This window comes from Ascaphus truei, chromosome 5, assembly GCF_040206685.1.
Source record: "Ascaphus truei isolate aAscTru1 chromosome 5, aAscTru1.hap1, whole genome shotgun sequence".
NCBI lineage: Eukaryota > Metazoa > Chordata > Amphibia > Anura > Ascaphidae > Ascaphus > Ascaphus truei.
In genome coordinates this window covers 270,183,754-270,208,220 of record NC_134487.1, presented here as the reverse complement: position 1 = coordinate 270,208,220, position 24,467 = coordinate 270,183,754, and the positions used below count along the sequence as shown (strand labels likewise).

The 24,467-nt window shown below is 45.4% G+C and overlaps 1 protein-coding gene across 8 annotated transcripts in view; it reads right to left on the bottom strand.

Annotated features, from left to right (window-relative positions):
* PCDH1 (protocadherin 1) overlaps positions 1 to 24,467 on the bottom strand; it is a 154,274-nt gene that overhangs the window by 11,236 nt on the left and 118,571 nt on the right. For 5 of the 8 annotated variants that reach the window (XM_075602018.1, XM_075602020.1, XM_075602021.1 and 2 more), the window contains one exon: positions 22,587 to 22,806. The exons of the other annotated variants lie outside the window; for them this stretch is intronic. In XM_075602018.1, coding sequence (XP_075458133.1) covers positions 22,587 to 22,806 — 220 coding nt within the window. The remainder of the gene's footprint in view (positions 1 to 22,586; positions 22,807 to 24,467) is intronic. 8 annotated transcript variants of the gene reach the window in all.

The following is a 24,467-nucleotide window of genomic DNA, read 5'->3' as shown; positions in this document are numbered from 1 at the left end:
TGCAACTTTGAAACAGGATTTATGTTATAGTTTTAACCTTGTAAACATATCCCTGCCATTTGTTCACCTTTGCTCTACCTGGGAGTGCACCATTTCAGATGCTGTTTTCCTACTTAGTTGGGATCCAACACACACGTGTGTGTGTGTGTGTGTTTATATATATATGTATATGTGTGTGTATATATATATATATATATATATACACACACACACATATACATATACACATATATATATATTTTTTTTAATTTAAAGATGTAGTTTATCATTACTTTTCCTTATCAACCTTCCCCAGTGTCTTGTAAGGTTCTTTCCAGGCATTCCATTTTGAAGATAGCAATATTTTCATGGACGCCATTTCTTAAGCTGCTATATAAACCTGATTACTGCCACTAGAGTATCCCAGCAGCATACATCTTTACAAAATCATTATAAACTATATTCCTTGTATTGTAGAGTGTATTCCTTGATATTTGTTGGTGTTTAGCTACTCAAGCTAAAATATGAAGAGAAATTAAAACCAACAAGTGTTTTTACTGCGCTGTTCTTAATAGGTGCTGCTAAGTGGCAGTTCATGGATACCCACACTAATATCTTAGGTATTTTTCAAAGACACGTGAGGGGGCTCAGAACATTTGGCATTGTTTGCATTAGCCCATTCTACTACTATTCCTTGCCTCATACCATTGTATGTTCATGAAACCCCATAGAAGGGCTAGGACTTGTACGGATTTCTTGTCCAAAATGTCTCAGTGAGAAAAAGCACTCAAAAGACATTACAAATTGATTATTGACTATTGCCATGTACAACGTTCCAACCTTTTCAATCAAAACAATGTTTTTGGGAAGAGGGAATAGGTCTCATCCTCAGAAGGATCAGATTGTTGATAGTGAGCACAACATACATATATACACATGCACACACACAAACAAAACACAAATAAGTCAGGAGGCTGTGATAGACTGTCCATCACACCACCGTGGGGACAATTGCACCAGCCCATTTCCCTCTTTTATCAGCATGGATAACCAGGAATATCAAGACACGCTCTAGATTGGTTTAGCACTGAACGTTCTTGTTTACTTGTGTTGTAACATCTAAAGCTCATACTTCTCCACTCACCGACTACCTTCACAATCCACTTTTGATGAATATCATACTTCAGTGGCTCAATGGGATGACTGTCTGATGGTTTTGCCTCATACTTTCTTTAATCTGTCCTATAGTGCGGTCCATGTAACATGTCCTTAAATTTGCCCTGGTAGACCTTCCTTTTAACAACCTCTAATATAAGCTGACCGCTCGAGATTGAACAAACTGGAATGTCTAAAGTGATTCCGTCCCATCTCTCCCTTCCACCCACAATCCACTGCCTGAGAGCCTTATAGCAGTGGCTGGTTGACTTCAATACAATTCAAAGACTGCCCATTTGGCCTAGTTGCCATGGAAACTGCCTGAGGCCCTTCAGATCACTTCCCTGTTTGCAATCGGCGGACCGTTTCCTCACAGGGATGGCGCAAAAGTTTAAAGAGATTCTTCCTTCAAAACAGTGAATCTTTCAATCGGAAAACGATGTCTCCAAAAACCTGGCCATGGCAAAAACAAACAAACCTGGAAGCACATTGATTGACTCAATCTATTACTATTTCCTGGGTCACAGGGTCAACGAGGATACACAGGTCTATGTGAAACTACATGTGGAAAATGCAAAACACCTCTGTTGCCGTGAAGCGGTTACAGATTTATATTGGTTTTTGTGTCAGTCTTTCATCCATACATATGTAGCCAGGTCTCCTGTCAGTGCGCAAAACCCCCCCCTACGGTTACTCACGGCAGCCGCTCGGGGTGAAGTGCGGGGGCGTGCGCTAGCATAGCGCGCCTCTCCTATGGATGCGGCCGGTTGCTGGGGACGCAACGGGCCGCGGTCGCGTTGCTGAGGTCCCGGGGGCTCGCGGTGCAGGGCGCCGCCATTGCAAGGTGCGTTGCGCATGCGCCAGAAGCACCGGGAGGCCCACAGACAGGTCGCGCATGCGCAGTGATAGCGCGGCAACCCAGACCAACAGGAAGAGGGCTCTTGGAAGGGACTACATATCCCATGAGCCTAGGAGCGTCCACATAACCCCAGGGAGCCAATAGGGCGACAGCATCTCCCCGCAGGGGAGTTTGGATACATTTCGCGGGCTTGGAGCACGTTAGTGACCGGAGCAGCTAGGGGAAGGAGGTAGGGTGCAGGAGTCAGTGACTCCCTGCACTAGGCCAGCAGCCCCCTAGGCCCCAGATAGCCCTGAGTCACCAGTAGCTGAGTGTTGTAGGGACAGGCCCCAGGTTAGGGACCCGGCCCCTTATTATTATCCAGAGTCAGTTAGGGACACAGCGGACGCTGCATTTCCATCCAGAGATTTGGGCTCAGACCTCCGCTGCGGCAGCCATCCGGGTGGGATCGCCCCGGAAGGTAGTTCCTGTATTCGACAGCCTCTGGATCCTTTGTGAAGCTCCTTGGCAGGCCCGGGCACTGGAGTGCTCGGCAGGTAACCATCATCAAGTGCACCAACGATCCTATATTATTCATAAAAAACATACTTTTTTTTTACAACTTGCTGGTGGAGGACATATTGTGTGGAGTTACTGGACACGGGGTGGGATCACCCGGTGAAAGGGGGATAGCGTCGTGCGAGACGCAGTAGTTAGTGTCTCCTCTAGGGAGGGACACCTGTTGATGTTATATGCAAAAGTACGTTTCCTATGCTCACAAGTAAAGTTATTGGTTGTTTACATGCTGTTGTGTGATATCTATATATAGTCCTGCGAGGATCACTCCCCCTCTGGTGGGAGCCATCGCAGGTTGAGGCGCTGCACCGAGTACGAGGTTACTCCTATTATTATTATACGTGCCCCCGGCTACCCGTGGCGGAGGCTTAGGCCCCCTGTGAGCCTAACAGGTAAAGCACCACACCTGGTAACATTATGTTCCCCGCACACATATACCATATGCTCTTGGGTGCGGGAATACCCGTTACACATACTACACTGTACCTCAGTGCTTCTCAAAGCTCTCCTCATATGGAAACCAGTTGAGTTGACCCACTGTTGCTGCAACCAGTGTCCTTGAAGGAGCGTCTATACAACCACTGCTGTACCGTACGTGTAAAGAAATCTGATGACCTTTATAACGAGGTTTGGTGGACATTTGGCCATACAGATTCAATATTCCAGTAATGGTTGGCAACTAAGCAGGATTTTCACGTATTCATGGATAATGTAAAATTGCAAGTGAACACCACAAGGTAAGAGCTCGGCACAGCGTGAAGCATAGCATAAGCCAAAGGGAATGTGGGAACAGGCATGCAAATGAGCAATTGAAGCGTGCACCATTTAAAAAAAACGTCAATATACCTCTGCAGGGGCTTTCTGTAGAGGGAGAGGGGGCGAGTGAGAGTGGGGGGAGGAGAGGGCAAGAGGGAGGGGAGAGGTCGAGGGCAGGGAGAGGGAGTGAAGGGGGGAGAGAGGGGGAGATGGGGAATGGTAAGAGAGGGGGGGAGAGAGAGAGGGAGCAAAGGAGAAATAGGGAATGGTGAGAGAGGGAAAGATGGGGAATGGGGAGAAAGAGGCAAGAGAAGGCTGGGAGGGGGGGGGGGGGAGTTTGATCAGAAGGGCCTGCAAAACAGTGCAAAGCACCAATTCTTACAGCATTCTGGGCAACCCCTAGTTGGAAAAATACATGCAATATTAGCTTGACCGGACATGTGGGGGCAGCAAAGGTATAATACGGAGTCAAAGCTAAACAGCTGAGACACGGCGGTTTATTCATCAATATCCACACTCCCTAAACTCTCATTCTGCACATCCGTCACTACTCTCTGATACTTTCATAGTCTCATTCTAACAAGTGCAAAATAGCAGCTGCTTAAAACGTAGCAAAAACCATTGCAGCGCTTCACGAAAACGTTGAACTCTTCGCTGCAGAGATATAAAAGCAGCATTTCTTTATCAAAACACCCCCCACAAACCACCTCCTTTAGAATGAGAAAGAAAAAAACGTATTTTTGAAATATAATTCTTCAAAAAGCAACGGGGCTATTTAAAAATGACCGGAGATACAAAAAACTAAAAATTGGTATGAATAAGGACAAATTCCTATATGACAACTGTCTTTAATAGCTATTGAAAAGATTGTTTAATAATAAATAAGTCCCATGTACCACGTGATGTAATTTATTATTGGTGTTTATATTTGTGTGTACATAGTTACACATCTGAATTCATATATCTACATATATATCTACATATACACACACTGTATATATCTACATACATACACACACACAATAAAAAAATAAATATAAGACGTATAGGGAAATGGCTGTGGCACCTTTAGAGGAAGCTCACAGCCGATTCCCAGTGGCTTCCTGCTGGAGTATAATTATATGCTTACCGATTCCAGCGCAGGGATTTCGGAGACCCCACACAATTATACTGGCTGAAATAACAGGGTTGTGGAAGAAAAGTAGCAGGCATTATATTTTCCATGAAGCCGCACGTGCATTGCACAGTCACTGGGGAACGCACTGCGCAGCCTAAAGCCCGCTCAGTATTGGGAGGGCTCTGCAGCTCACTGCTAAGACGAGCTGTTGTTCAGTGTGGCCTCGGCATCGTGAGAAGCGGTCTGCCTCGGAGCAGGAGACATGCAAGGGTGGATGAAACGGGTTCTTATCAGAATACGAGGGAATCTGGCACTTATTGACCACGTGCTGGTATTCTAGCACAGATAGGTGTCCTGTGGAAGAGTACCACTTTGTAATTATGGGCCTCTATGCTTAGACACTATTAAAGTAGTTAAATTAAAGTTGTTAAAGTAGCAATCCCCTGCCTTGTTTTTTTGTTTCTTTTTAAAAGCATTCTGGTTCTCCAGAACTGAACTGTGCTATTTCAACTTTAGGGACCTCTTCGTTTGCCGGATACTTGCCAGCGAAGTTGCTGGGTATAAATCTCCTATTGACACTCCCACAAATCGCTCATTGATGCAAGCAATTGCTGAAATAAGACGCAACAGGCTTCCCAAAAGCCACCGGGGGGGGGTTATTCATTAAACTGCATTAATCGTCCGCGCGGACAATGAAATCGACACTGGGAGAGTCGACATCTCTAGACTTACGGGCAGGATGATCAAAGGGATACGTACATTAAGACATCAGTGAGAGAGATAGACAGCTAACCTTACAGCGGAGACACGCGGCATTGCAACGTAGAAAAACATTGCATCCTCGGAGCATGTAAAACAATACAAGTGGCAATTCAATTACTGTCTTGGTGACAGGCAGGGTTGTTGTTTTTTTTTTGTCATCAAAAAAAAAACAAGCCCTGCTAAGCAATTGAAATGCACTACAGGGCAGGTTCACAGGCTCGAAATATTCACTTCGACAGTCGTCTGGAAGTTCTGTCGAACTTCTTAAAGAAATATCGATTTCAAGCACACATTTTATAAGTTGTGGTGGGTAAAAAAAAGTGACAAAGGCCCGCCACTGTACAGCAAATTAAAATATCACTTGTGAGCACATGTCTCAGACAGGTCTGCAACCCTGCCTTTCACCATTATCTCTTTGCAGACAATGCTTCCACTGCAGCCAGGGATTCTGGGTAATGACAAGCACACTGTCAACTTTTGCTTCATGCCCATTTTAACATGGACCCCTATAAACTTATGCCTGCCGTATTACACCACTTGTCAGCACAGCCTGGGTTAAAGAAGTGCATAGTGCCAGCGACAGCGATGTTGCGTCATAACAAAAGCATTGCCCCGTCGCGTGCGCTTATAGTAAGCGCGATGCGACGGAGCGACGGCCTGGTCGCGATTGCTGGAAGTCATCAATTTGATTTTTCCAGCGACCGCAGCCTGACATCGCGTCGCCCGTCAATATAAGCGTAGCCTTAGTATCTCTTCCCCCCCTCTCTCTCGTTTCTATATCAAAACAGGTGGACTTGAATTGGCGACCAGAAAAATAACCGTGCAAACTTGTGCAACACGTTTGATCCGCGAAAAGATCGCTCCCTCTTTTTTTTTTTTTTTTTACAATTCCACAACCAAATGGAGTTACGGGGAAAACAAACATCACTGGAAGTGCTCACCCTCAGAACACAGATCGATAGGATTCTAATCTGTATGTGGCGCTCAAGTGATCCTTCTTTGGAATTGAACATCTTTCTGCCACATGACTAGATTGCATTAACTGTCTTGCAATCTTCTATAAATGATGTACAGTAAATAAAAATACCACTTGTGGGCACATTCTTATGTCTCACAGGTCTGCAACCCTGCCTTTCCCCATTTTCGCTCGGCATACAGCGCTTCCACTGCAGCCAGGGATTCTGGGTAATGACATGCAAAGGAGCACAGTGTGTCACTCTTTACTTCTCATCCATTTCAACATGGACCCCTTATAAGCTTATGTCTGCCGTATTGCACTGCTTTCAGCACAGCCTGGGTTAAACAAGTGCAGAGCCAGTAAACCTGCTCACAGACAGCTATTTCTACCTTTTGGTCTCAGTGCGAGGATGGTTACTGGTTTTGCAATGTGAAGCAGATAAATGACGGAAGCCTCATTTCAAATATATAGACTTAACAAATAAACCTTTTTTTTTTTTTTTTTTACTAATATACTAAATAATACACCAACTTTTTTATGTATGTATACACACACACTAGTTATAGTATGGTTTATATGTGTACAATATTGCACTATAACCAACGTTACGACTATCTTATGCACTTTCACATCATTACAGTTTTATTAACTGGTTATTTGAAATGGTGTTATTAATGTACATCATTACTGTCATTTATTTGGTTGGGAATTCTAAAAGGATTAAAAAATCTATGCCATATATAGGTTTTATGTCATTTCTGGGAGATTATTGAACATGTTTCCACTATAAAATATAAAAGTACAATCAAGCAATAAGCAGATGAATTTACAATCAAATACCATAGAACATTTAATCCCGAGCAACTTCACTGGATTCCACCACATCGTATGTTGGTGGTTTGCTCAACGGTAATCTTGGTTGTGAAACTGTATCCCTCACTTCAGGGGCCATTGTTTTATGCGTATGTTATGAACAGTATCAGAAGCCAATCTCTAGGGGTGTCAGATAGCAGGATCAGCCTGCAGGGTTTGCATGCGTCTCTGGCAGCCGTGTTGTACTGGCATAAAAACTTTGTGAGCAAGCTATTGGCAGAGATCAGCTGGTGGGCCGCTTGCTATCAATGCGCATTAACAGTTCCCGAGCATGGGGTAACTTACAAGGCCATCAGAAGCTGCCATTACAGCCATCAACCCGGCTGCCAGCAGAAGCTATTGATTTTCTTGTCATTAATCTAAAGGCTAAGCATCTATTCCAGTGCGGCTCCCGGAAGCAGCCAATCAGCAGGCACCTGAGAAAGATACTGGGGAGCGCTGACACACAGCCTTGAGCAGCACCCTGCTCTTTATTTGGTGGGTGCAAAGGAGGGGCAGTGGTACTCAACTGTGCCAAACCAGACAGATGGAAAGGGGCAGAGAATGAGAAATTGCGAGGGAGAGACTGCGTAAGGCCGAGCTCACGGTGGTGGCCTCGCTACGTGCGTCCGCGTGCACTTCAAGAACTCTAACCTGATTGTGTAAGGTTGTTCCTCAAGTGCCCGCGTCGACGCAGCGACATTTTGCCGCCACAGCAGAAATTTAATTTTCGTGCTGCTGCAGCATGACATCAGCGTCACGTGAGCTGGTTCACCGTCATTGGCTGAACCAGCTCCGTGACGCGTCCACCATGCCCCCTCACCCATCGCATGCCGCTAACGCACACATCGCTGGGGCAGCAGGATTGCGCGCGGGGTGCGCACGGAAGCGCGCGCCTGAGCCGCCATTGTGAGCTTGGCCAAAGAGATAGGCCGCCAAAGGCCCCTTATTCATTCAAGTAAAAAGCAGTTAATGCATTGTTACTGCGGTGTTACCCAGTCTCGCCATATTAAATAAGGGCCAACGCGAGCATCAAAATAAAGACAGATGCCCAGAGGGAGAGAGAGAGAAAACACAAAGGCGGGGAGAAAGAGGGGCAAAGGGGGTTGGGGAGAGGGTAGGAGAGAAGGGGGATAAAGAGAGGATGGTAAGGGGGAGAGATATGGAATAAGGGGGGAGAGATATGGAATAAGGGGGGAGAGAAAGGGGCAAGGGGAGAAAGTGGGCAAAGGGGGGGGAGAGAAAGGGGCAAGGGGGGAGAGAGAGCGGGGCAAAGGAGGATGGGGCTGGGAGAGAGAGGAGGAGGAGCAGAGGTTAAAAATTAAGTGAGGGAGAGAAGGAAGGATGAGAGATTATAGGTAGAGACCATGAAAAAGTAGACATATTGACACGAATATACTAATAGAAACAGGATGAATCAGCAAAACACTACAAGAGTAACAAATACAAAATTAAAATGTAAAAACAATGAAAGAGTAACAAAAGGGAGGACAACAAAAAAACCCAGTTAAACTAAAGAGAGAGAAAGACGAGCGTACACACAAAAAAAAAAAAAAAAAAAAAAAAAAAAGAAGAGGTTTTAGTGTGAAGCCGAGCTTCCCACGAGACATTGCTCCGAGATTGAATGAGGCTCTGAATGTGTAATTACTGGGGCTCAATAAGATGAGATGTTGAGCGTATGTGCACGGTTAGAAGAGTGGCCAGGGAAATTCACCATCATTAACCCGTCCACAAAACGGCTCCAGCAGCAGGACGCACAGGGCTGATGGGATCATAGGAGGCCCAGAGCAATTACAGGCTGGTGCAGAACCCCTGTACTGGACTCCCCTCTTACCCCATGCTTCAATTGTGCGCCTCGTAACCCCTGAAGTGCCTGAGGGGGTTAAAATGCAGTCCAAAAATGTTTTTTGTTTTAAAATAGAATCTGCATATCCTTTTTACTTTCCCTCCTTTATCACAATTGCATCCTGCGTTGTAATATCCTTCAGCAGTTTTGTAATTTGGAGATGTACTGATGTAAAACCTTGTTTGTGCAGGGACTGCCTCAATGGTTTTTAAACACTGCTGTATTCCTAATAACACCACTTGGAATTTCCCCAACATTTCGGAGGAACGGAGCACGTAGAAAGGTCGGCGAGAACGGCATTTCATGGCATTTCATCATCATGCAGTAGTTCTAAAACGCGGGATTAAATGTGAAAAGCTATTACATGTGTATTAAATGTACACTATAAATTAGCAGCCGTGGACGGCAGAGCTTCCATTCTTAGGCAATGTGTTCCTAATTGGGGCTGCAGATCATGTTCCACAAGGAATGGACTTCTCTACATGAAAATGAATGTGTTGGACCATACTGTGTTAATTAGCATAAATACACAATGCCACCTGCCCCTAAACTCATGTTATTTAAACAAATATATATGTAATTTACGCCCCAACTACCCCCATTCTTCCCAATACCCTGTGTAACCGGTGTGTTCTCTCTCTCTCTTTCTGATGCAACGCCTCCACCTATGAGGATCCCGGATAGCGGGATGGCTCCTCAAAGGAACACGTATACATTTATGGTATACCCCACTAATACAACGCATTAGGATTATATAATAACGCCTTTACTTCTGTGGTCCCACAGTAGGCCCAAATATTACCCACAATATACAATAACAGTAGAACGCCCTGGGGTAGCTAGCCCCAATGATACCTAGGGTGCTTGGGCACCTATACCCTGGTGTCCTGCAAACAACCCTTCCCAAAGTGTGTATGAGAGCAGCGCTACCCTCCCCCTTGCGTTGGTGCACAGATACCTTCCTGGTTGCGGCCTAACTAGAGAGAGTATTCCAGACAAGCTGCGGTCAGCGACTGGGTCCCAAGGAGCGGGGTCTCCGACAGCAGACCCTCACGCCTCACACTCAGATGCTGCTGCTGAGAAACTCCCTTGCTGCTTGTGATCCCTCACTACAAGGAGATCCCTAATGATATGGCCGGCCCTGCACACTTCACTACAGTGAGGGGACTGCCTGGGGTCTAGGGGTGTATGTCTTAGGCCTAGTCCAGGAGCTTGCCTGCTACCCGGACACTACCTCACTCCTGCTCAGCCAGGACATCCTTTCTCTGTCTTCGATCCGGTTTGGGTGTACCAACACGGCCACCGCACAATCTGTATAGGAGTCCAATAGCCAGATCTGAGTGTACCAATATGGCCGACGCAACTGCACTGTTTCCCACAGCCACGGAGCCGATCTCCCCCCAGGAGGTAAGAAGGGGAATCCCTGCTACACTGATTTCAGAAGCATCTTTTAGACACGTTGGGAGAGGTCTCAGGTGGCTCTCACAACGTATATGGATATACCATGAATGACACTAATGCAGTTAGGCCGTTAATATGAGAAACTCTATAGCCATCCATGACCTATCTAAGCATTAATTAACCCAATATTTGGTCCATCATAGGAGGGTACAACCTGATGGTAAACCAACTTCTGAGTGCCTCATTGGTAGGAAAAAAGGATAATTTATACAGTAAAAGAGGTCAGCTTGTTGCCACTTCCCTTGTCATTGGTCGTTTGTGTAAAACAATTTGGGGCACGATTGTAGCTAACATGCATGTCTTTATTTATATAGCGCCCACTGTGTACTCGGCACTTTGCAAAGAGAATACAGTACAGGGAATTATGATAATATAAGTGCAACAAAGTCCGAGAACAGGAAAGGAAATCTCTGCCCTGGAGAGCTTACAATCTAAGTGGTACATTGGGAGACTTACAGACAACAAGTGAGGGAAACACGCACACAGCAAGTCTGATAGATGGCAGTGCTTGGCCACATTGGTTGGTAGGACCGACTGTGGGCGTGGGACAGTAGCCATAAGTTCAGGCTATTGAAATGCTTAATTTACGAGGCGTGTTTTTAAGGTTTGACTTAAAGGTGGGGAGAGACAGTGCTCGGCATATACCGAGTGTGAGGGAGTTCCACAGAAAAGGGGCTTTGGGGGGGGAAAGGGTTTAAGGTGAGAGAGCAGTAGAGGTGAAAGGCATGGAGAGGAGACAGTTATGGGTAGAATACAGGTGACGAGCAGAGCAGGGGAATAACGAGAGATCAAAGCCGATATGCAGGAAGGAGCAGAGCCTTGAAGGTAAGGAGGACACAGCTAATATATCCGCTTGAAGGTCCAAAGTCAAATAAGGGAGAGATAAGGTATTGATCACCCGAAACTTCAGGTTACAAAGGTTAACAAGCATTGTCAGGAAAACACCAACAATATAATGCAAGATCATATTTCTAAAGACACCAATCACGTACAGTAGTTTTAACCAGATCACTGTCATTGGTGCAGTATAGCCTGTGTGCACCTAATGGGCAGAAACCCTGATCTATCATTTTAGGGCATGCGAGATGTAAATGCATCGCTACCTTCAGCAACTTACGGCAGGCTTTAGATGAGTCTTTGTTGACTTTGGGTGCTCTTGAGCTGTGGTGGAAGATGACCAATATTTACCCTATTTATATTTAAATCTCTCCAATCAAACACATGCCTTTAGGAGACGGAGCTCAACACTGAATGCATTCTGCACGGCTGACCTGGAAATCTATTCAATCTTACGATAACATTGGTTTTTTTTTGGGGGGGGGGGTTAAAAATACGTATTCATTGCCTTAAAGTTTAAAAACAAATATTCCATTCACCCCCCATCCCTGGCAGAGAAAACCTGCACTATAGTGATAATATGTGTTTCCTTGTGTAACGCAGTATACACGGTGCTGTACACAGAATTTTGCAGGCACAGGATGTCCCTGCCTCTTAAGGGACAGTAGCAAAGTTAATCTTAATGAGGCACAGTAAGATAGAGACTTGCCCACGGTCACTAAAATTCAAACCGGGTTTCTCCTCTTCAAAGGTGATGACATGAACACAGAGATACGCCTTCAGCCGCCCCGCTCTCCCCCTACCACCTTTTCTCACTTTGCTTACACTTATTGATTTATTTTCGTTACTTGCTGTCAAGTTTCAGGGTGCTTTGCATCTTCGGCTCTGTCCCCCGGTAGCTAGAAGCATCCCATTACCGCGGATAATACGATGTTTGGTGCAAGGCCAAATTGCTTGGATCCTCTTTATTTTATGAAGTGCCAACCACCCCCCCGCCCCCCCCACATACGTGTTGTGATGTCATTATTTGGCCTTGCTTCACGCCATATGGACAGCGCCGTATCTCCCATTTCTACCGTGCAGCCGAAGGGGCCTGCCGCTGTAAAGTTAGCATGTGGGCAGCTCAAATCTACCACCACCAAAAAAACAAGCCAAAATATGGCAGATTATTTATTTTTTAAACTTCTTTGTGACAAAGCCGCAGTTCCCCCAGTCAGATTTCTTGCAGACCCCAAACAAAATGGTGGTCTAAATCTCCCATGTGACGTCCTGTTGCAGCTTCCTATTGGCCCATGTGACATGGGGGGATTTAAAAAAAAAAAAAAAAAAAAATAAAAAAAAGGATGTACTGGCACTAATTGTACTGTATGCATCTCCCAAAGCTGAGTCAGCAGAGCTGAAAACAATGAGGTTCATGTCCGGGTACCCCCTGGTAAGAAAAATCAGGGGCCTGAAGGGACAGGGAAGGTTACAGATTGCTGCTTTAAGTTCATTGTAATTTCTTCACCTAGGAAGGGTTTTATTTAAAGCAGTGATGCCCCTAAAATGTTTTTTTAGCTAAAAACACAAAGCACTGCGTAACACTTTCTACAATTATAATTTTGCATGGTGAAAAAAAAAAAGAAGAATTTAGGGCACTATTTACTAAATTATGTTAAACATTAGTACATTTTACGCATGGACTATAAAAGTATCATTTAGTAAAAGTATCATTCAGTAAATCTGACACTTTGGGATTCGATTTAGTATGCATAATAAGAAATGACAAAGTAAAAATAATAATACTAGCAATAATACTAAAGAGGCTAAAAAGGTTAATTGCAATAAAAAAAACATTTTTTTTTATCTAATACTGGGGACTGCACCAGTCGCTGTCAGTCTAAGGAAACACATTTTACACGGTAATGCAGAATATGGTTTTAGCCGTAAAAAGAATATATTTATTTTTGAAATAAAAGGTCATTGTTGGTCTGTTTCCTCAACTCCCTACATTTATTTAGCTGGGTCTTGAAAGCTATAGGATGGAATCGGACCACACACCAGCCAGCTAAATCCCTGTGCACAGCAGGGACATGGAAACCGTGACACACCGTAGAGAAGACGGCTTTTTTTTTGTTTTAGGGCTATTTTGCTATTGAGATTATAAAACATAATTAAAAATTACACATGAAAGAAGAGAGCGGAGAGAGGCGCAGAATAGGGATTGAGAGCGTGTGTGTCTGATAAAGGCCTGTGTTATCATCCGGAAGGGAGGGAGCCGCGGGCTGTTATCATTTAATTAAAACCTCGGAATATCTCGCCAGTCTCCACCTAATCAAAGGGGACACAAATATGGAGGGGGGGGGGGGAGGGAGGGGAAAGAGGGTCGAGGGAAAGCTGGTAGGAAGAGGAGAGGAAAGAACCGACAAGAGGTATTGGCGAGAATAGGAAAGGAGAGTGCGGGGATAGGAGAAGAGGGACAGGTGTAGGGAATAGGAACAGTAGAGTGCGGTGAAGGCAGTTGATGATTTGACAAGTGGGCAGGGAAAAATCAGCAGCGGGGAACAATGGGGAAAGAAAAAAAAATGGAGATGGGGAGGAAAGAAAAGGGGGCAAAAAAAAAAAAAGTTACAGGGTATTGTGAGCAAAAGATGCAGGGGTAAAGGAGAGAATAGAGGGGAGAGAGAAGCGTGGGATGGGAAAAGAACAGAAAAGGAAGAAAGGAGAGAAAAAAAAAAGGATGAGACGGAGTGTGGTAGTAGAAGGGGACAGGGAATTGAACGACAAAAGCGGAGACAATATAATAGAGGATGGTGCACGGAGCTATAACGAATTAATCCTACACCTAACAATTCAAGGCAGGGACGGAATCAGAGTCAGAGGAGGGGAAGAAATCGAATCAAAGCTGATCTCCGCATAAACCAAGGCATAGGGGAAAAAAAATAAAGGTAAAGATGAAGCATCAAGAGGGGGGGGGGGGGGAACACACGTCCAGAGCCTTTCGGTTCATCTCTGTGCCAATTAGAGCGTCCGAGAGATGAGGAAGGGAGGGAGGGGAGTAGAGGGGGGGGAGAGAGAGAGAGAGAAGCAGAGAGGGACACCAATGTTTATCCATTCATCTCTGTGCCAATTAGGGAGTGGGAGGGAAAGCAAAGGCAAGGGAGGGAAAAGGAGAACATAGCACTTTATTCACCGGCTGCCAACCTGAGGGTGGGAGTCGGGAAGAAAAGCAGGAGCGGGACGGTGGGGTGTAGCGGAGAGAGCGGGTCACACATTCATCCTGGACCACTGCGTTGGAATAAGAACAATGCGAAAATACATATATATGGCTCTCGCTGGGGGGTTGTTAGAGGACCTAGATAACGAGCTGGAGTGGTACCCGCCTGTGGGGGGGGAGATTTTTGCGGAGAGGGTCTAATCTGCATATTTCCATTCCTAATGCTCCAATATGAAAACAATACAATGGATATGTAGTATGGCAAAAGAAAGATGGTAAAAATGCAGCTTTTTATTCCATCAAGTTAAATAGCACACTTAACCCCATCACTGCCAGAGGAACCAGCAATGCATTGCCAAACAGGTTTTTTGCATGTATGCATGTACAGTATGTATGCCTTTATATAGTGCCCACAGTGTACTCAGCACTTTACAAAGAACCAATACAGTCCAGGGAATTAGAATACAAGAAGTGCAAGCAAGTAAGACAATAAGAAAGGAAATCCTTGGCCCGGGGGGCTTACAATCTAAGTTTTGTAACAGGTTGCCGTGCAGATGCACATATATTTGGCTTTGATGCAACTTTAACCGTAGCTGCTGTTTTCAGACTGAATTGAAGATGTTTGTATGGTTTCTAACGTAAAAGGAAATAGGGCATTGAATAATTTTAAGACAGCAGAGATGTGTTTTTCACCAAATTCTCGTGAAACACTGGTGTTTACCTTATCCAACGCCTCTGGTAGTGAAGGTGCTGCACCTCTCCTCTACCCCCCTACAGACACACACCTATTCAATATGCTGTGAATGAAGAATGGATTTGTCTCAAAAGCTTACAATCTAAAATGCTGTTAAGAGGACTTCTTACTGCAGTGTCACTTCAGATGTTACTGCACTAACCACCAGTTTCCATTTGAAACAGGACTAAATTCTTCCCAACACTAGCATATAGAAGACAACTTCACCGCATAATGATCAGGAGCCACTGAACGGAGAACCCCTGCAAGCTTGGTGTGACCATTTGTATTCAGCAGACACCCACGTTTTAAGACTGGAGTTCTGAGAGATGAGAGTTTGACTTATGTTTTTCCTCTTGTATTTATAGTGCAGAGTATAGGTGCTGTATTGTGTATTGTAAGATCTGAGGCAATATCCGGTCTGTCTCCTTGTCACTATGAAAGAAAAGACTTAAGTCTTGGGGTCAACTCTAAATTGACCTACGACGGAAGAAAGGCGTAAGGGTCTGTGAGCCCCCTCCCCTGTGCGTTTCACGGAGCCTTAAGAAGGTATATAAAGCAATACTTCTAAACTATAAACAACAAACTGCAATTGCATGTGGATGTAACTTGTATCTTCATGTGAAAAGTTTAGGGTATGCAACTTCCTCAAAGTCTCCTGCTAACCGGCAACAGACCTGACACATTGACTGGTTAAGTACAGCAGAGACAGTGGATTTATGAGTGGCCAACTGGTGTCCCATACCGCTGGGATGTGACTAATCTCATAATCCTCTCCTGCTTGCAATGGTTTGATTCTCTTCAGAACCTGCCACGATGATCTCCGTTCCTTCTTAGGGCTCCACTTTTTTCCAGTCCCCCGCCCGCTACTGCCACCCAATCTTAATCAGACGTGCAGACTAATCCACCAATTCCCTTTAGCAAAGACTCTGAAATCCCATGGGGGCTAAGTACATGAAAGCAAGACAGATGGAAAGAGAAAGCAACGGCGAAAGAAATATACAGGGAAAAGAGAAAAAGTGACAAAGACTGAGACGGAGAAAGAGAGGGAATAGGGAGGAAAAGGGAGACACAGAAAGAAAGGACCTAACTCCGTATGCTGTGAAGAATACGTCCTTGTGCTGGGTAGTAACAAAGGAGGGAGAGGAAGTAGGTGGTATGATACCTTTTGTTGGGCCAAGAAGCAATTAATAGGTTACAAGCTTTTGAACCCGACAAAGGACCCCAAGAGGTTTGAAAGCTTGTAACATATCAACCTACTCCCTCTTTTGTTGCTACATGGTAGAAAGGCCCAACACGGTTTCCCATCCTTTCCCTGTGCTGAAGAAGACATCAGCTTCCTTAAAATGAATGATATGTTTTCCTATAGGGAGAAGGGAATGCTAGAACGATATAGAAGTAGAGAGAAAACAATACACAGAGAGAGAGGTACACAAAAGCGAGAAACTCATGAAGAGAATAACATACAACACATGTTCCATGGAGTGACATGGACACCACATATAATCAACAGCCTAGAGCAGTTTTTTTTTCAACCAGGGTTCATAGGAAGCCATAGGTGCCTTGGGATCCTTGAAGGTTCCCTGCAATTTTCAGGTAATTTAAAAATTGCACCAAGTACAGAAGTATTTACAAGGCATCTGATCTCAGAAGCGCAATTAGGCCGAGTCCATAGACGGACAGGCCGCGCTGAGCCGTGCGGACGCTCCGCGCTGAGCCCCTGCATCCTCAATGAGGATGCCTTGAGAGGGGGCTCACGCGAGCGTCCGCAGGCGTGCTGACAAGATGGAGTTTTCAGCCGGGCGCCAAGCTGTTTTTCAGCGCGCTGTCGGCTGAAAACATCCAATCAGCGCGAAGCTGTGTCAACGTCACGGCGCCGTGGACGTCAGTGCGTCGCGGGCGATTGGCCCAGCGACGTCACTGCCCCGCCTCCCACCACCTCCCCCCGCATCCCTATCGCGCCCGCTGGCTCGCCTGTATGTGCATGGAATCGCACAGCTTCAGCAGGCGAGCCTCAGCGTCAGCGCTGTTCAGCACGGCTCCCCTCCTCTATGGCCCGGGCCTTAGAGAGGGTTGGGGTTCCTTACAAGGCATCTGATCTCAGACGCGCTACTAGAGGGTTGGGGGTTCCTTAGAGTTTACCAACATAATATTAGGGTTCATTAACCAAAAAAATGTTAAACACTAGCTTAGAGGGAGAAACGCTGACAGAGAATGAGAGAGAGACAGTTGAGAGCAAACTTGGCTGGAGGCCCCTGATTGAATTATACACATGAAGAAAATAGTTAACAGAGGTGGGCACAGGGCCAAATCAGCGAGCAATCTCTAGCAAACAAAGTAGCATGGGAGGTCGCCACTCCTGGAAACTACAGAGCCTCGAGGATCGAACGCCTTGAAACACAGAGCCAGAGGAAGAGAGAAACGAGAGTAAGCTCATGGCACACCTACACAGATCTCTGCCTGAAGCACTTCACTGATCAATACTAAACAAATGTATCCTGTGTGTGCTAAATTGCCTCTGGTTTTTCTAATCTCCATCTCCCCTCACCGTTACTGTACTGAGGTTGAGGGGGTCAAAGGGAGCTTGTAAGTGAGAGACCGTGCCAGTGAATCACAGCACTGACTCCTGACTGGGCAGCAACCAAACTAAACTATTAGGGGGGCAGAGACCTACATTTATTTAGAGGAAGAGGAGTCTGGTGGTTAGGGCAGCAAGATCTTAAGTGACACACCACAGTAAGAACGCTGTGCAGGACAGTTTAACATCATTTTAGATTGTAAGCTCTTCAGACACCGTGCTCATAATATACTGCCATGTACAGACCTACATACACAGGAGGCGATGACTAAATTGTGTAAAGAGGTTATTACAATGCAACCACATGCACGCAAACAGCATTACCAGCTGATATATGAAGTTCTTAAGGCTGGCTCCTCTCCTGACAAGTGCATCTGGATCTGGTGTGATAATTACCAGCATATTGGAGGATATGCGGGCTGGGTTTAGCTTCAGCTAAAAGCCACTTGCTGGTGACCGGGTTTTACCAAAAGAAAAAATAGACGTCCATTTTTTTTTTTACGCTACCTAGAATTACTTTACTCTGTGGCTCAGATCATCCACATACAGCCCGGGAAACCGATGGGACTGAAAAGCTGCAAGTTCATTGTTCCTCTGATAAACTGGCCAATCAGTATAAACCAGTCAAAATAGGCCCCATACACTCATGTTCATTTCTGCTTGTATAGAACCAGGACCTGAACACTGAACTGTAGACACAATGACCCCTTGTAACCAAAGAACTGGCAGTCTAAAGATGAGGGGCTGAGGCAACAATGTGACTTGCATAAGTTAACATGGAGCTCGTGTCGGGGTCTTGCACAAAAAGTTTCCCACTTCAGAGACCAGCGCTTCGACAGGAAGAAAGAAACGGGGGAAAAAAGAAAACCTCTCTTGCTTTCAAAATCAGACTTCTCAGATCTGGTCTCTCCTATTGAAGTCACAGCACATCTTTCTTCGGCTCGCCCACACTTCCCATCCCTGGACCGAGATTAAATCCTGCTCTAATTGGTTTGATGTTCTGGCTAACAAGCTGGTTTCTGCAGCCAGGAACAGCATGGATTAATGAGTGACAAGGGGGGGGGGGGGGGGGCATGTTTGTGAGGAGGTGAGGCTCGGGTGTTAACCAGCTTTGCTCTGACTCTGCGCGCCTGCCATAAACCCCGTAATCTGTTCCAGGCTCCCGTGCTTCACACCCAGTTTTGTTTAATGCTCATCTGCAGCCTTACTAGGAGCAAGGAGAGGGCATGTTTATGGTTGTCCCTGTCACAAGTAGCAGTTATAACGAAGGAGAACGAAGCTTCACACCTGCAGCCACTTGATAACTGTTACAACGCCACTTAGAAGCACTGTATATTTCAACATAAGCAGGCAAGGAATGGAAGACACGAGAGAGGAGATCTCTCTGCGTATGCTGACGTTCTGCTAATACCTGTGTGATTCAATTAGTAGCATTTACCAGGAAATGATTAGAGGGGATGGCAGTGTAATGCATTTTAAGCTGGGGAGGGGGCGGGGGGGGGGGGGGGTAGAGGAGTCGGAAGCCTAACAAGGGACCACCTCATGTACTGGAGATCCAGCAGACGAAAATGGAATTATAGCCCCGGGGTGAGAAGGTTCTAACTGAATAAGCTCACAGCAGATGGACACAGCGGCTCTGATACATCCGGGAAGGGGCGAGGATGTGGGGGGGGGGAGAAAGAGGGAGATGCCGAATGTATATTCTCTCACCGTGCATATTAACAATAATGTGGACTTCGAGTAAAAAAATATATATTTATAAATACACAGTATACGTAAAATCCAAAAGATTTGTGAACTTGCAGTTTTATGATAACGGTTGGGATATGGGTGTGTGTGTGGTGGGAGAATGTGTGTGTGTGGGGGGGGAAATGCTGAGTGAGTGAGTATATATATATATATATATATATATATATATATATATATATATATATATATATATATATATATATACTAGAACTCTCAAAACGCAGGCCTTCAAAGCACATGCGACATCTAAGGTCTGCCCAACACAAAGTGTTACAGCCTACAAATTATTATTTCCCCATTACCATAAGCACTAATAAAAAACATCTGTGCATTTCTGTACCATGAAGGTATGACCTGTAACATGTTTGTCTGATTTGAAAGAATTAACACCACAATTACATTAAATGCACATAATTATGACCACTTCCTCTTGTAAACCCTGATTTGTAACCCAACACAGCTTTCCAGAGCTAGGATACGTCATGCTTTCGAATGCTTCTTTGATCTGTTAATTAAGGCTGTAATACCTTTTTCACGCCGCGGGCAATCTGCAGAACCTGGCCCCTCCTGAGAGCAGCAACCTCCTCCCCGTGACATTTTTACTCATGCGAAGTCATCATGCTGCTGTATCTGCCAATCCCACCCTTTTTATATCCCACAGTTGCATTCTGAAGGGATCATTTGCCGACATTGGCCCCCCCTGAGAAATGTAACTGGCCAGGGCTATTCCCACACATTAAACACAACAAAAAAAAGGGTTGTGCCTCTCAATATCGGTTCAAGACCTTTTGCTGCGGTCGTTTCACCGCGACCAAATGACCGCCCACGTTTAGCCGCAACACCACGCCGGCCGCTTCACCGCTAAGGTAAGTCCCTAACTTTAATCCTTACAATGAAACCCCCTAATGTTAACTCCTAATACTAACGCTACCGTGAAAACCTTAACCCCTTACCCTAAAGGTAACCCCCACCCTAATCCCCTGAAAGATAACCACTACCCTAACCGCTAAACCCCCGAAAGTTAATCCTCTATCCTAACTGCTAAAACCTCAAATGTTGACCTCCTACTCTAACCGCTAAACCCCAGAAAGTTTACCGCCCCCCACCCTAGCCGCTAAAACTCTGAATGTTAACCCCCTACCCTAACCACTAAAACTTACCTTGTCATAGAAGCGGCCGGCGTCTCAGTGTGCAGTGGCGGATCGGCATCGGAGGGTCCGTCTGTGGCAGAACGCCAGAGGTCATTTGGTCTTGGCAAAGCGGGCGCGACCAAATGCCCCATTCCGCTTACCGCGCCATTGCTAGCACGTAAAGGCTAAAGATGGTACAGCACATGGAAACTGGGGCAGCGCGGTTCTCTTTACGGATCAACAAAAGCACAGAAGCCATGAGTATCTCTGCAGGTCTTTCTGATGGAGTAGCTTCGTGAGTAATGACACGGACTCTACACAGGAAGCAGGAGATCCTGGATCCACTCCCGATGTCAGCCAGTTGTGACCGTGGGCAAGTCACTTTTTCTCCCTGTGCCTCAGGCACCAAAAACATAGATTGTAAGCTCATCTGAGCAGGGACTGTGTCTGTAAGAATCCTATGTTCTACGTACCGTGCGCTCTATTGTAATTGTGAAGCGCTTGCAGTCCCATTGGGAGAAACGTGCTACATGAAATAAAAAGTTATTATTTCTTATATCCTCCAAACCTACTTCATTCACTGCACTGTAATAGATCATGCAGCAGTTAAGCTGCAGACAATGACTGGGGAGAGAGTGCACATGCTGGGCATGTCTCTTTTAGCTTCCCATCCATTCTTACGTTGGCTCCCTAGAGCTTTTTGTATGCTGCATTACACAGCTTGCACAGTTAATCCTCGCACAAGGAAGTACAGAATTGGTGGCCCCTCTCAGTCATTATCATTAGGGGTGATGTGGACGAGGGGTGGTGGAATTTGTTACTGTTACCATCTATTGTGTAAGGATTCAAGTGTTTATTTGCTTAGATAGCAAGCTACTGTATGGAGGCCAAAGGCTGTCCGCCCAGTTTATGTTTGAACTGGTTCCCTGTAGTTGAACAGCAGCCCTGGATATGCATGCATAGTTACATTATACAACCACAGCATAATGTTAAGAATTAATAACAGACTTAATATTCAATGTTTTCAAAATTAATTATGTATGGTCTGACATCGGGGGTGAAATCATTATTTTTATTCCGCACTTTCATTTACAGAATACTGTAAACATTATGAATCTTGGTTTCAGGGATCTCACGCACCCATTTTAGCAGCAATCTTCTCCAAAAATGACTTTGTTTTGTTTGTAGTTTACCTAAAGGATCTGTGGCCCCCTTAACCTGATCCCTGAGCGGATCTGTGGCCCCCTTAACCTGATCCCTGAGCGGATCTGTGGTCCCCTGACCTGATCCCTGAGCGGATCTGTGGTCCCCTGATCTGATCCCTGAGCGGATCTGTGGTCCCCTGACCTGATCCCTGAGCGGATCAGTGGTCCCCTGACCTGATCCCTGAGCGGATCAGTGGTCCCCTGACCTGATCCCTGAGCGGATCTGTGGTCCCCTGACCTCCTGATCCACAAAGGGAAAGGTTTATTTTTTGGGGTAATTTGAGAAGACATTGGGTCACTAACAGAAAGCTGGAAAGTTCTGTCCTGCTGACGCTGCAGCTTCCTTTTGACCCCAGGAGCGAGCTCTGACCCCACAGCCATCACTTCATAGATCAACATATTTATAGAACATGTGACAAGTCATAAGGTCGGTGCACTTATCATAGGGGTGTAATGCTCCAACATCGCTTTAATGTCTACACACATCTTTCTCCACTTGGCAGGTGCCACCTCATCAGGTAAGTCTTATGAGTGTTGTTCGTAACCAGCTTGAACATTGGGCAGTGATTTAAACAGTGCCCAATTGTAGCTATAGTGCATTGTGCTACAATTTCTCTTCTCCCCCCTCCCTCTCTCAGCACTGAAGGGGTTGAAAAAGTAGTGTGGCTGTGCTTGAACATAGGAGAGAATGCAACATACTGGTTACGCGCAACATACAAATAACCTTTCTGCATATAGTGAAGTGTTCTAGAACCTGAAGGATAAGGTGACCAATCATTAGGAAGGCCTGTAGAGAGATCAGTGTCAAACAAGATGGAACCTGGAAGGAGGGAGGTCCCTGTCTGTACCCTTTCTTACCGGTTTCAGGATGCTCTATCTCACCAATGCTACCATCAGGGGTGGTGCGCTCATAGTGGTCCTCTGGAAGAGCCAAAGGCCCTATTCTCGGCCCAGACGAAGACTTGCTACTGGGGGTCTCAGACTCCTCCAGTCCACTGTCATAGTAGCTATGCTGCGAGGGATCTTGGATATCCGGAGCCTGATTAGACGTAGAGAACGTCACTCTGCGATGAGGTAACTATAGGGAGATAATAAAACAAAGATCTTTTATTAAGGCTTTGTGGATTTATCAGAGCATATGCAAAGGGGGAAAAACGCACACTAAAGCTCCAGTCCCACTTAACATACAGGCATACCCCGGTTTAAGGACATGCACTTTTAGTACACTCACGAGTAAGGACATATTTTCAATAGCATCGTACCCCTGTGTCCGTACACTCGCTTTGTGAGTATGTACATACACTTATTCTGTCCTACAGACCAACGTAGTAGTGACGCGCCGATTCCCCTCGCCCAATAGGCAAATAGCAGTTTGCGCATGCGCCTGTCAGCACGTCCTGAAAGACAATACCGGCTCCCTACCTGTACCGAAGCTGTGCGCAAGCGGGGACACTATAGAGCCTGTTACAAATGCGTTATTTACATCAGTTATGCACGTATAGGACGATTGCAGTGCAGTACATGCATCGATAAGTGGGGAAAAGGCAGTGCTTCACTTAAAGTACATTTTAGCTTTAAATACATGCTCTGGATCCATTGCGTACGTTAATGCGGGGTATGCCTGTTTATTCGATGCACCATCCCTTTCCCCCAACTTTCAGACCAAGTAAAAGCTCCCTGAAAGGTTTCCTTTAAAAAAGGTGAGGTTATCTGGCATACCCCAAAATATACACCCCCTAAGTGTAGTAAATATTACCAAAAAGTTGCTTAAATAAATAAATAATTCTGTTTAAATGGATTCACTTATGCAGTCTTGCCATCTACCTGTCATTACAACTCCTAGCCCTTAGGCCGCGCTTATAGTGCGCGAGATGGGTGACGTCACCCGTCGCCACAAGCGAAAGTTGTAATTTGCTTTCCGGCGACCAGGTCTTTGATTGGTTCAAACCGAATTGGCCTATACGTTTGTTAAACTGAAACCCTGACATATACTATAGTAACTGGTTTACTGGAACGGCCTCTTAAATAACAAGATGGCTTACCACACATAGGACCACTCTAAGAATTTCATCCCATCCAGGAATCATGTGCAGCACCCCCAACCAACACAAAACCTAGGTTCTATTAACTGGTACTAGAATACTTCAGCACATGGGCACATGACCAGTCAACAGACTAGATAACGTGTGCCTCAACATTAGATATACTGTAAGGATTATTGCTGCTACATTTGAGCGGACCATCACAGGAGTCACCAGTACCAAAGCTGGCAGAATTTATTTCGCAAGGTCAACCTTGACATGGTGGCTTAGTAAGTGACCATGGTGTGGAACGTTCGTAGCCAGGCCCTTCAGAACGGACATCATTGGATGGTTAACCATATTTTACTGGGCAAAGAGCACATACAACACAGAAGGGCATACTACGAATATGCAGCACACAAGAAACTGTTCTGCCGTCTTCTCTCTGAGCATTGGAAAACAGAGAAAACAATCCTTCGTGCACTTTTATTTATAGGAGTCTTTAGAATAGAAATATCCTGTATATTTCACATGGGCATTAAGTTACCGGGTTTTCTTTCTTCACTGATGTACATAAGTATTTCACAGCAAGGTAGCTGTGGTCATAATAGAAACGGGTGTATTTCACCAGCCTTCATAACTGCCTCCTTACAGTGCTGTTCTGCTGCAGAAAAAAAAGATGATCACAGCTAGAAGCACATGGCCGACACGATGCACC